Source organism: Dendrobium catenatum, unplaced genomic scaffold, assembly GCF_001605985.2.
Source record: "Dendrobium catenatum unplaced genomic scaffold, ASM160598v2 fragScaff_scaffold_490, whole genome shotgun sequence".
Taxonomy (NCBI): Eukaryota; Viridiplantae; Streptophyta; class Magnoliopsida; order Asparagales; family Orchidaceae; genus Dendrobium; species Dendrobium catenatum.
The window spans coordinates 807,035-819,224 of record NW_021318952.1 but is presented as its reverse complement, the minus strand read 5'-3'; the positions used below and the strand labels follow the sequence as shown (position 1 = coordinate 819,224).

General features: G+C 35.1%; 2 protein-coding genes across 2 annotated transcripts; one reads left to right on the top strand and one right to left on the bottom strand.

Moving 5' to 3' along the window:
- The first annotated feature begins 2,289 nt into the window (after window positions 1–2,289).
- LOC110114261 (putative lipase YOR059C) lies at window positions 2,290–7,872 on the top strand. The gene is made up of 10 exons (XM_020847084.2): window positions 2,290–2,738; window positions 3,392–3,459; window positions 4,208–4,278; window positions 4,527–4,793; window positions 5,404–5,564; window positions 5,644–5,699; window positions 6,457–6,509; window positions 6,592–6,724; window positions 7,412–7,509; window positions 7,729–7,872. The coding sequence occupies exons 1-10, from the start codon at window positions 2,533–2,535 to the stop codon at window positions 7,798–7,800; spliced, it is 1,185 nt and encodes a 394-aa protein (XP_020702743.1). The 5' UTR covers window positions 2,290–2,532; the 3' UTR covers window positions 7,801–7,872.
- A 1,487-nt stretch (window positions 7,873–9,359) lies between these two features.
- Window positions 9,360–9,682, bottom strand: LOC110114229 (NKAP family protein-like). The gene has a single exon (XM_028694495.1). It carries the CDS (start codon window positions 9,654–9,656, stop codon window positions 9,360–9,362), a length of 297 nt encoding a protein of 98 aa, XP_028550328.1. The 5' UTR covers window positions 9,657–9,682.
- Window positions 9,683–12,190: the final 2,508 nt, after the last annotated feature.

The window sequence follows — 12,190 nt, the reverse complement described above, 5'->3', positions numbered from 1 at the left end:
ATTATCATTACTTGTACATGTTAATAAATAATAAATACGAATTTGAAGTATTCGTATTGCGGTCATCTACCGTTCGAATTTCTAATCCAACGGCTGGTTAAGAGTCGGACCCGGAAACGCCCAAAATGCATGTACAGCACTTCTAACCTAGCTCTACATTCGGACCCCAGTAAAATATTACCACATGTTATCAGTATTTACCGCGCGACCCGACAACCCCAACCCGGAATGGAGCCAGGATGGTTTTTATTCGCGTATTGCTATGTATTGCTCGGTATTGGTGGATTTTGCTCGATAATAACGAGAAATATCATTATGTGAAAATCAATACCGAGCAATACCAAGAAATACCGAGTTTTTCTCGGTATTGTTTGGTATTTCTCGGTATTGATCTTCACAGAGCGGTATTTCGCGTTATTGTCAAGCAATACCTAGCAATACGCTAACATAGCAATCCCGGATTCCCGGGTTCCGGTCCGAGTCGGGTCCTGGGGCCGCGCGGTAAAGAGTAAGAGCACGTGGTGATATATTATTGACGTCCGAACATAGAACTATATTATATCACCTGACCTAATAATTGTTGGTATGAATGAAGATGAAAAAATGGGGCCACACCATACCGAGCTGAGATCCGAGGGCAAGTTCCACCGTGCTACAGCTTTTCTAAATGTACGTATTAAATTATTAGTATAAACTTTTTCTGTAAAAATTAATCTTATGTTCAACAAAATAATAATTTATTAAAAAAAATATAAATAATAATCTATTTTATTTATAAATAAATATAAATAATTTCAGCATCTATAAAAAAATCTTGAACACGAATCTTGAATATTCATAAAATAATTAAAGTAGATGTTTCAATAAAACAAATCCAACAATGTAAAAAGTAGCTTGATCTAAATCCAAATGAATTTAAATAATACACTTAAAAGTACAGCTGAAACTTCATGACACTATTTAACGAACAAAACAATATAAAGATCTTACATGCTTACTTTCAAAATTAGTGTTTAGACTGAGAAATTCATGCACTTTCATAAGCATTCAAAAACTTAAATGCTCAGGAAAGGGTCAATGATCAAATAGATCGATGTGGGCCATCTGATTGAGTATTCAAAAATTTTTGAGTAAATAAATGGCAATTCATAAATATATATAAATATGCCCATTATATGTATAGCGAGGAGGATGAGTTGGAGGGAGCACATATATTTGAAGAATTGTAGTGATCTATTTGACGATCAATGTTGACACTCATCATCAAAGCTCACTATTACTTATAAGGTCAATGCACATTGTCAACACCAATGAAAGCCCACCATCACCAATAAAGGTGATTCACGCCGTTGAAACTGACGTTAATGCCTTTTGCCACCTTAACGACTATTATTGCTAATATAATTGATACTCGTCACCAATATTGATGTTTAACATCACTAATAAAGTACAGTTAATACACACAATCGACATTTAACATCAATGCCCTCCATTGCCAAACAAGATTGATAAACATCATTAACGCTAACAACAACATATAAAATCATCAATAAAATTAATACACGTCATCAACACCAATGTAGTTGTCTGCTATCACAAATATCATCAACGCCCACTATGACCAATAATTTTAATGAATGTTGTCCATGTCATCATGGATATCACTATTTTGTCGTCCATTATTATATATGAATAATGTTGACTTCCTTCACTACCAACAAGATTATCACTCATTCCAGAGACCTACACCATATATGTTGTCCACCTGCTATATATGAAATTCATGCTTATGTTTGTCGACGCCAAATCGTTGCTTAATGTTGACATCAAGACTTATGATCGATTGTCTCTTGGTCATTAATCTCTCATCTTATAAGGAGATCAGTTAGACAAATCACCAACAATTTTTTTGAAAATAACTCCAACACCTTAATGCCTCTTTTACTAAGAAATTTTAAAAAAGTTTCTATATATATAATTCTAAATTATCATGATAACAAATGGTTCATACACTCATATTTCTTTCATTTTCTACGAAAGACTCTTTATTTTTTATGATTGAAGTTCCCCTCTGATATGCGCATGCGAAACTTATTGGACTCGCTTGTCGGCCAAAATTATTGCCGAAGAAAAAATATTTATTTTTTACATGTTGAAGTGACCTGTTTTCAAAGCATTTTTCCTTCCACGAAAACGACTAAGACCAGCTCCGAAATTCCAGAAGCAGCTTATTCAGTCAAACGACCGGCAGCATTGGCCTATAAACCGCTCGCCATGTAATCTTCCATGATCCTTTACGCCACGTGGCTCTGATATTATGATGCGGTGCCATTAAGATCTGTGGAAGAGCAGCTCTGCAGTTTTCTTCCCGGCCTTCTCTCAACCAACTCCATCTACGATATTCCAAGCTGGAAGCGAAAAAAAGACCGCCATTTGGAATTTTGGAATCCTTTCCCACCTATAAAACCCTAACTTCCTCCGTCTTAAAAAAAAAAAAAAAAAAAAGCTGCGCCTGGTAGAGGTTTCACGGGAATGGATGGAGCTGCGGCGGTCGGTGGAGTGGACGTCGACTTTGGTGGCAGGCGGAGGACGAAGGTCCGTTCTTCGTCGAAACATCGGTTGATGAGCTGTTTTCGGCCGTCCAGTGATCTGAGGGACGATTCGGGGTTGGACGGAGGGGACGCGCCGCGGAAAATTCCGACGCATCTCGTGGTTACGATTAATGGCATCGTCGGGAGGTCCGCAAAATTTGCTTTTGATTTTGTTTTCTGTAAGATCTGATTGTTTGGATTAGAGAAAAGTGAAGGAAATGAAATGTAATACAAGTTATTTATGGATTGATTATGAATTAGCGGCTATTAATTCGAAGTTTCCATTTTTTTTCCAAAAATATTTTCATTCAAATTCTCGTCATTCAATCAGACTTTCGGTTTATGAGGAAAAATGCTTTCCTTTCTTGTATGTTCGAATGTTTTCGTTCTTCTTCGTATTCTTGTCCTAAAAACTTTTTACAACTTTTATGCAGCAGGTTTTACAACTTTAGGTTCATTACTTTTCTTCTTGATTTTTTTTTAATTATATTTTTTTTGTTTTGAATTATTTCTTTTTTTTTAACAAATCAAATTATTTTTTTAAAAGTTCAAAATAATCTTAAGATGCTTTGAGCATCACCACCGAGGCACCCAACAATTCAAATATATTTTTAACTTAACTTTTTCAATATTCAATATTCAATCAAAATAATATATTTTTCAGGTATCAAATATTTAGTATTTTATGACAAAATATAAATAAAGTAAAATGTATAATAAAAAATAAAAGTCATCCCTTACTGCTCGTTAGTGAATAATCCTTTATTTTCATTATTTCTTATCATTTCCTTGGTGTGCAGTGCCGATAATTGGAGATTTGCAGCAAAACAATTTGTGAAAAGATATCCTGAAGATGTTGTTGTACATTGTGAGTTCAGTGTCCCTGACTAGCTCTTTATTATCTCTTCGAAAGGATGAAACGTTTACAGTTTTAATAAAGCAAGCTAAACGTTGATTTTATAAAGTTTCTTGACTTTTTAGAGTAGTGGTTACTATAGATGACTCAATTATGTTGATTTCTTTGCTTTTATGATCCCTTGTGCTTGGAAACTTACTGAATTGCAGAATATTTGCTTCCCTGAGAGTTTACTTATATCTTATTAGGAACAGTTTATATGTGCTTTGTGAAGAAGTATCCTTCTCTTAGAGGGTATGACTAATTATGGTGATGCTGAATTTATTATATGCCCACTTAGAGGGACACAAAAGCTTTTCTTGTATGGAAAATGATAGAATGGAATTATTTTGTGGCAATATTCGTTAAAATAAGGATGTGCAGTTTTGGTTGGTACTGACTATATTTTCTGGAATAATGATTGTTAGTAGAGATGAATAGTAAGGGCCTACGTTGGGTCAGATATATTAGTAGATGGCCACCATCAATATATATAATTTAAGGCCCTTAGTAAAGTATTATGATCAGAACTCTTTCTTCACTTTCAATTTAGGATTATTCTCCACTCTCATTTTCATCTTAGCAATGATTTGAAACTTCTTGTGTTCTGTGTATAATTTTTTCCACTGTTATATTCCTCTTAATCTATCCTATTAGATAGAAAAATAGCAATCCTGCTGTGCTATTGAGATGAGTATTATTCCTTGGTCTTAATTTGCAGGCAGTGAATGTAATTGCGCAACATTGACTTTTGATGGTGTTGATGTAATGGGAGAGAGATTAGCAAAAGAGGTGCATATCTTCTTCTTCACTTTGTTCTTTGAATTTTTTTCATGAATGGAGCTTTGATTGTGTCATACCCTGCTTGACGTACAGTTGTCATGAATTTGTTATATTGTAGGTTGACAAAAGGTATTCAATATGCATTTGGTTCTTTATTTTTTTATATGAACTTCATAAGTGTACTTCTAATCCCTTCTGTAATTAGATTCACCTTTGCTCATGAGTCCTATTGTTAATTCATCTTATTCTATTTGCAGGTAAGGTTAGTTGTAAAACGGAGGCCAGCTCTTCAAAAGATATCCTTTGTAGGGCATTCTCTTGGCGGCCTGGTAGCCAGATATGCTATTGCTAGATTATATGAAAGAAGTGTCATCCAGGATTGCTCTGATGAGAATGGGTCGTGTAAGGTTAAAAAACCTGATGAATCTTCAGAACATAAACTCAAAGGAAAGATTGCAGGGCTGGAGCCAGTAAATTTCATCACATTTGCGACACCTCACCTTGGCTCTAGGTTCCACAAGCAGGTTAACTTTCAAGTTCACTTTCAGTCATTATATAGACTTTTAGGTACGCCTTGAAATCAGGAATCACTGCAAAATGCAAATGAGCTTTTTTTATTCTTAGTTGATTTTTTTGTCTCCTTTCATATCATTGTCATAAAACTAGGCCAAGATACTTTAACTTGTTTTTCCTGGTTTATCTTATTTTCAACGTCTCTTTTCTTTAGAGTTTTGCGTGAGATAGACTAAACTATTGTTTGTTTTTAGACTGTGATACCTTTTTGATTGATGGAAATGTGGGTTGGACTATGTAATAACACCTGAAACCAATCACGCAAATCTCTGGCGGAGCTTCTAATTTCTGTAGCAATTAATATCAAATGATCTATCACGAGTTTCAGTGCATGAAATCACTTTGCCTTTTCAACAAATTTGACTACTCATATCTTCTTTCCTTAAATTGGATATAGAGCAACTTAATGCTGGTTTTTTTAACTCAATATCAAAGTTAATCATATGTTCTGCAATTCCTAATGCCAGCTAATTAAGCTTTTTTATAAAACTTGGAGATTGGCTTCTATTTAAACCCCATCGATCAAATCATCTAGTTTGTAAAACTATTGTTTGCTTACAGATTCCCATGCTTCGTGGTTTACATGCATTGGAAAAGATGGTGTTTCACATTTCCGGCATTGCAGGGAGATCAGGAAAACACCTCTTCCTCAAAGATCATGATGAGGGAAAGCCCCCTCTTCTTCTCAGGATGACCACAGACTCTGGAGATCTAAAATTCATGTGGGATTTCATAACTGATGGTTATTGTTTTGCAAAAACACTTTGCGACCGTTCTTATTAATTTATATTTCTTTTACAGGTCTGCTTTAGGATCATTCCATAGACGAGTTGCTTACTCAAATGCTCGTTATGATTGTATCCTTACATAAAAAATGCACATGATTATGATATGGAAAGTTTTTAGTTAATAATGGGTCAACTTAGTTATCTTTTGGATAATTTTTGTTGTTTTGCGTAGCAAGTGCAGTCACGATTACTCTCTCTCAGAGATGAATGAACTACTCAACTATGTTCCCATGTCTGTAAAGTCATTTGTGGTGCTGGGGGACCTTCATGGTATATTCACAATTAAATCATGAATGAGGCATATCTTATTTTTGAAAAGAGACATATTCAAAACAAATTCCTAGTCACCAAAGCCCTACATAGGGTCCTGGTTGGGTACCCACGCTCTGTGTTGGCAGGCTTTGCTCACCCACGCCCACCCATGATGACTTTCGAGATATCTTACCCACCCATACCCACTCACTTTCCACGTTTTTTAATGCAGTCCGCCACAGACTGATGACCTTGAGGTTTGTTACGCTTTGCTCTGACTGCAAACTTTCAAGCCGCATATCAAAATTTATCATGGTTGTAGTGCGGCTCAGTGATGCACACTTCATAGTGAGGATTATAATAATATACGTCCTATGGTGATTAACAATGTAAATTGATTTATCCCCCGATGTTGAGTACCCACTCATACCCACCCATGAGGTTATAGGCGTACCCATACCCACTCATACCTATTGGGTATGGGTGGGTGGGTATGAATATGGGTATCCAATGCAGGACTTTGCTAGTCACCAGGTTAGTTGTGTTGCAATGTTCAGTACTTGACTATTCTTAGTTATTGTGGGATGGAAGACATCATCAATCCGCCGGAAGCATGAGCTTCCAAAGGTAAATATTTGACAGTTACTGCATTGTTGAGTTTCTTGTAGCCATCTTATGTAAGCCTTTCCTTTTGCCGGCTTCAATCCAGCCCAGCAATTTCACAAAGGATGCAAAATATCCTCATGTTGTTTATGTGGAAAAGCCAAAAAACACCAATGTGGAACAAGAAGATTTCAGGGAGGCAGTAATTTATGATCCAAAATCTGCCTCTGAAATGGAAGGTGGGTCATAAACTATCATACTTGAAACTGCCATTATATGTTAATCCAATATCTTTTTTATTGCAACTCAAAAAATTTATGCTCATCGAATATGGGAATCTCCTGTTGGCGTTGCTTTGCTTTATTTAAATTGTCTAGTTCTTTTTATTGTAAGCATACCTAATGATGAACACACAAAAGAAACATATTATTAGAGTTTAAAAACAATTGCAAACAGTGCTAAATTTGTACATCAGATAGGAAATTATCCTTCTACTTATGAAATTTAAGAACTTTTTTTTAATTTACTATATTCATCACACTTGGTCAGCGTCACTATAAGTACTCAAATTAGAACGTCTGTGCTAATTTATATCACCAATTCATTTTCTTCTAAGCTGTCAGTGTATAGATTCTCTTGCTCTATTAAGTTCCATTGGATATTTCCACAAAAGAAACAGCTTAATAGCATTTAAAGGCTAAGGAAAAGAAGTATCTAACGTTTCATATAAATGTGCTACGTACCAATTATCTTTTGCTGCATGGGGTTTACTATTAGCTGCGCTCTATTTGAAGTTCAGAAAAAAAATTTTACTGTTAGCTGTCTTTATTCCTAACCTATCGTCATCACATCATTAATTAGGATTTTTCTAATTATTTGAGGTTTGGTGTTTGTTCTTAATCCAAATCTGTCTTTGAACAATGCAGAGCTGATGATCAAAGGTCTTAATAGAGTCCCCTGGGAAAGGGTAGACGTGAGCTTCCGCAAAAGTAAACAACGTGTTTTTGCTCACAGTACTATTCAGGTATATTGCTTCTCATTCATGGGACATGAATGAAAGCTATTTTCTCTATAAAATTCCTCTTTCTTTTTACGTTGAGAAACTGCAGGAAGTTTCTCTTTGAACAATTCTGCATGTTTTTTATCTAATCAAAATATTCACTACTGTATTCATGTCATAAATATTTCTATATATGATTTTGTGTGCTCCTTTATGATTAACTATTTCTATGATTTTGTGCAGGTGAAGTCCAAGCTCTTAAACTCTGATGGTGCTGATGTAATTTTTCACATGATCGATAATTTTCTCTTGTAAATCTGAGCACACCCAAAATTTTGAAGCAATAATTTCTCTGATTACCGTTTCCTGGTTTCATGAGGTATATTAGTTCTGCAAGTCCCCCATAGTTTTATCTAATCAAAATATTCATTTCTAAGAAGAGTTACACTAGAATCATAAAGCTACTCAACAGCATGATCATTGATGCTCTGAATAATAGGAAGAAGATATATAAGGGGATAACTAAGATTTTGTTTGGGACAATTTTTTTTCTACTTCTTAAAGTAACTTTTTAGTATAAAAATTCTTTCTACTAAAAAGCCGTTTTAAAGAACGGTAAGGAAGCCGTCCCAAACGAAGCCTAAATCTCATTGGGCTTTCGACATTAGAGGCGGGCTTCAAAGGCTGTGTGATTCCATAATAAGATCTGAAGAGGTTCCAAATTTTGTGTGCAAGTTTTATCTGAAGTAGGAAAAGCTGTATCCATTATGTTTGAAGGTAAAATTTAAGCATCTGTATGCTTCCCTTATTTAGCAGTTAAGTTAAAAATTTTGTAAGAATAATAGAAAGTTTTGATGTGGCACAAGTTGCTCATTTAAGAAAAAAGTGGACAAATAACTAGAGCTCATAAAAGGAAGGAAGCTGAGAAGATTAAAGGACCTATGACAGATCAGAGCAAAACAAAAGCTTTTGAGTTGCTTTTTTATTTTTTTTTGAGTGCGTAGATATTGTAAAAATTGTGTGTGTTTTTGGTTTGTAGTAGAAATTATAATTTTAAAATGAGAAATTTAAAATTTTGAAATTTGAATATTAATTTTTTTTAAAAAAATTTTGAGGTTAGATTTTCTTAAGTTTTGAGAGAATATGATTTTTTTTTAATGTGCAAATGCTAATTTCAATTAATTTATTCAAATAAGTATGGGCTCAAGCATGGTAATTGATCAAATGAAAAAGGAAAGGACAATTATATTGACAGTTACCTCATATTTTCTTAGGCTTCGTTTGAGATGACTTTTTTACTGCATCTAAAATTAATTTTCTTGTATAAAAATTTTTGTACTAAAAAACTGCTTTAATAAGTAGTAAGAAATCCGTCCCAAACGAAGCCTTAGATAATCTAATTTGGCGTCCTCTCACTTTTTTCCCCTTTTTGTGTAATTCAAATGTGGAAGTTGTAAAATTATGTATGCCTGATGGAATAAAAAGGTCAAACAAGCCTTTGTCTGAATACTTTCTAGAATTGGCCTGCACAATGTGCAAATCATTAATAAACCACATAAATCAACTTCATCCACCAATTAACTCTTCTATTTATCTCTTTCATTCTCTTATTTCATATTAATTAGTAATGGCTGTTGAGAATTATGAGCCTCAATTTAAATCATCGATAGCTAAATAATTTTTTTTTTGGATTTTTACATATATAACACCTAAAACTATTATAATTACAAAGCTAACACCTAAAGTATACTATTTACTTTTCTACCACCTAAATACCATTCATCTCCCCTAAAATACCACTCCGTCAACTGCCGTCAAACCCCACCCCAACCTTCGTTCGCTCCTCTCAATCTGGCTTCTCCGAATGGAATCCATCATCGATTTTCTCCGCTAATGTTCTTCGCTGCATCGTTGATGGCTTCTCCTTGCCTGCTTCCACTCATCACATTGCCTAAGTCCTCAAATTTCTGAATCTCCTCAGCAGAAAGACCGACCTCTCCTCTCCTTGGAATACGCTTGCCTTGTTGTACATAATGTGCTATGGCATCTCCTTCTCCTGGCCTCAGAGCCCCACCATAGCTTATGTGGCCTTCTGCATGTGGAAGAGGCATAGGTCCTACAGGAAGCTCACCATCCAAAGCCTGTTTCTTCTGCAATTCAATCATCTCCATGAATTTTACGGCTTCAGGATCAATCTCAGGTTTATTAGCGTCAGCAGATCCGACATCAAGCTCTGATTCAGACAAGTTCACCGATTTAGACTGCTTATTTTTTTTCTTATTTGAGGTCCTCCTCTTCCTGGCTCTAGGACTGGACACAGAATAAGAATTATCACTGTAATCCGAAGCCACTTTCCTGCTTCTCTTCTTCCTACTACTTCTAGATGACCTCTTCCTCTAGGTTCTAGAACGCACGCTTTCCTTCCTGCTCCCTCTTCGCTTTTCTGAACTCCTCTTCCTCCTCCTCGATTGATCAACTAAATCGCTCAAGGAAACAGAATAACTCCCTGAATAGCCATCGGTATACCAAAAAACACCTTCCCTGTCTCCGACGATGTTTCGTTAAATGAAAGTCTGGGTGGGGTTGGTGAAACGAAGGTCGGGTGGGATTTTGACGGGAGCTGACATAGTGGTATTTTAGGTGAGATGAATAGTATTTAGGTGGTAGAAAAGTAAATAGTATACTTTAGATGTTAGATATGTAATTTTAATAGTTTTAAGTGATATGTATGTAAAAACCCCTTTTTTTTTATACAAATTAGTTTAATTGATGATTTTGTTCTGTTGCCACCTACATGAATTTTATATAGTAATTTTATTTATTATTTATTTGTATTCTTTTTTATTAGGAGAATGATTTTTATGGATGGATAATGTATATATTTTTCATTTTATTTTTTATATAATATGTTACATATTTTGTGTCTGTTTTTATCACACTCTTTGTGTTCAAATGTATCATATAAACTTGGTTGTTCAATGTATATTATTTTATTTTGGTGTGAGAAATATTAATTTATATAGATCCGCCAATAATCCTTTTTTGTTTATTGTAGTTAGTTGTTTTATCTTTTAAATGATTTTTTTTAAAAAAATTTTTGTTTGACAAAAAAATCAACTAATTTGTCATCTATTTGAGTGGATGCTTTAATTATTTTTGGAGCAAATTTTGAGTTAGATATTCTGATTTAAATTTATTCAATTGAATTTTATTATTATTAAATTTATTTTATTGTCTTTGTACTAGTATAAATAGGCATTGAGTCTTGTCATATGGATGTAAGAGAGAAAATTTTATAATAGAAGTTCCTATTGTTTTTATCCTCTTCCACTCATTTAGAATAATTTCTCTCTAACACTAAGGTCATAATCAACAAATTTCAAATAAATGCTCAAATTTTATTTAAAATTTTTTCAATTTACTTAGAATATATGACGTCAATCCGATGATTACGGAGAGAGCCACCATTGCTTACTTTTGAATGTTTCGCTTAGCAAACTGTCCATGGGAGTTGAAGGGTGATGACTTGAGGAAAGAGATGTTCTTCCAGATTGATAATGGCCACTCCATATTTCCCGGAGGAAGATTTATTTATCCCTTTTCTTTTCCATTGTAGGCTGCTCGTTAACCCTATGGTTAGCCATATTAAAGCGGCAGCAACGACTGAAAGAAGGAAAAGCTTCAGATCAAGAAATATCTCAGATAGAATTGTTCCCATTTCTACTATTATCGCTTCTTCTTTGGCATTCTTAAATTTGTAGTGAGTTTGTTCTGTCTCATGAACGTACGCAAACGTACGTTAATGAGTATAATGTAATTATTCAAAAGATATGAACCTCTTGGAAAAAAGAGATTATTATGTGAGGAGATAGGATAGAGAGAATCGTTCGATTTTGTTTATGACTGATACGTCATCATAAAATTATCTTGATTGGGCACGAATCTCGAGGCAAAATTAGTTCGAAACTTAAAAAATTAAATTTGAGAGCATATGAACTCCGATTTCAGCGAGCTTACAGTCAAACAGAGCGTCTCGGAAATACGAATCCAACGAATCAAATTCGACCCAATCCGAGCCCAAATGAGTCCGAATCAAGGACCCGAAGCACCGTTGAAAACTTCAAACTGCAATTTGTGTTACCAAATGATCTCCGATTTTAACGAGCTTATACTTGAATCGAGCGGCTCGACAAGACAAATCCAACGAGCTCAAGATCTCCAAATTCCAACAACATTAAGACCTTCAAATGTCCAACAAACGGTGCACGATCGTAGGATTCAATATCGGCCATTCATTCAAACCACTCCCAATTCGCCCATGATCTCACGCCTATTTACGGGCTATGCCACTCCAAAAAAATATAAATAGAGCCCTCATTCTACACAAAGGGGACTCAAGTGAAAAGAGAGAATAAGAAGAGAAGAAGAAAGAGAAGGAAGAAGCTCCTCCTCGACCAACGCCGGAGCTCTTCTTGCCGCCTGAAGACGTCGGAACTCTGCTGAATTTTTGGGAAACGCCGGAAATTTGCAGAACTTTGTAACTTTGTGAGAAGCTGATTGTAAACTGATCGTCTTGATTTGTAAGACGGATCAACCTCTGTACTTCATACAAACACTAGTGGTACTTTACAACTGGGCGAGGCCCCGTCAGGGGCGGAACCCAATGGGTTCCAGGGGGGGCAATTGCCCCCCCTCAATTTTTTTT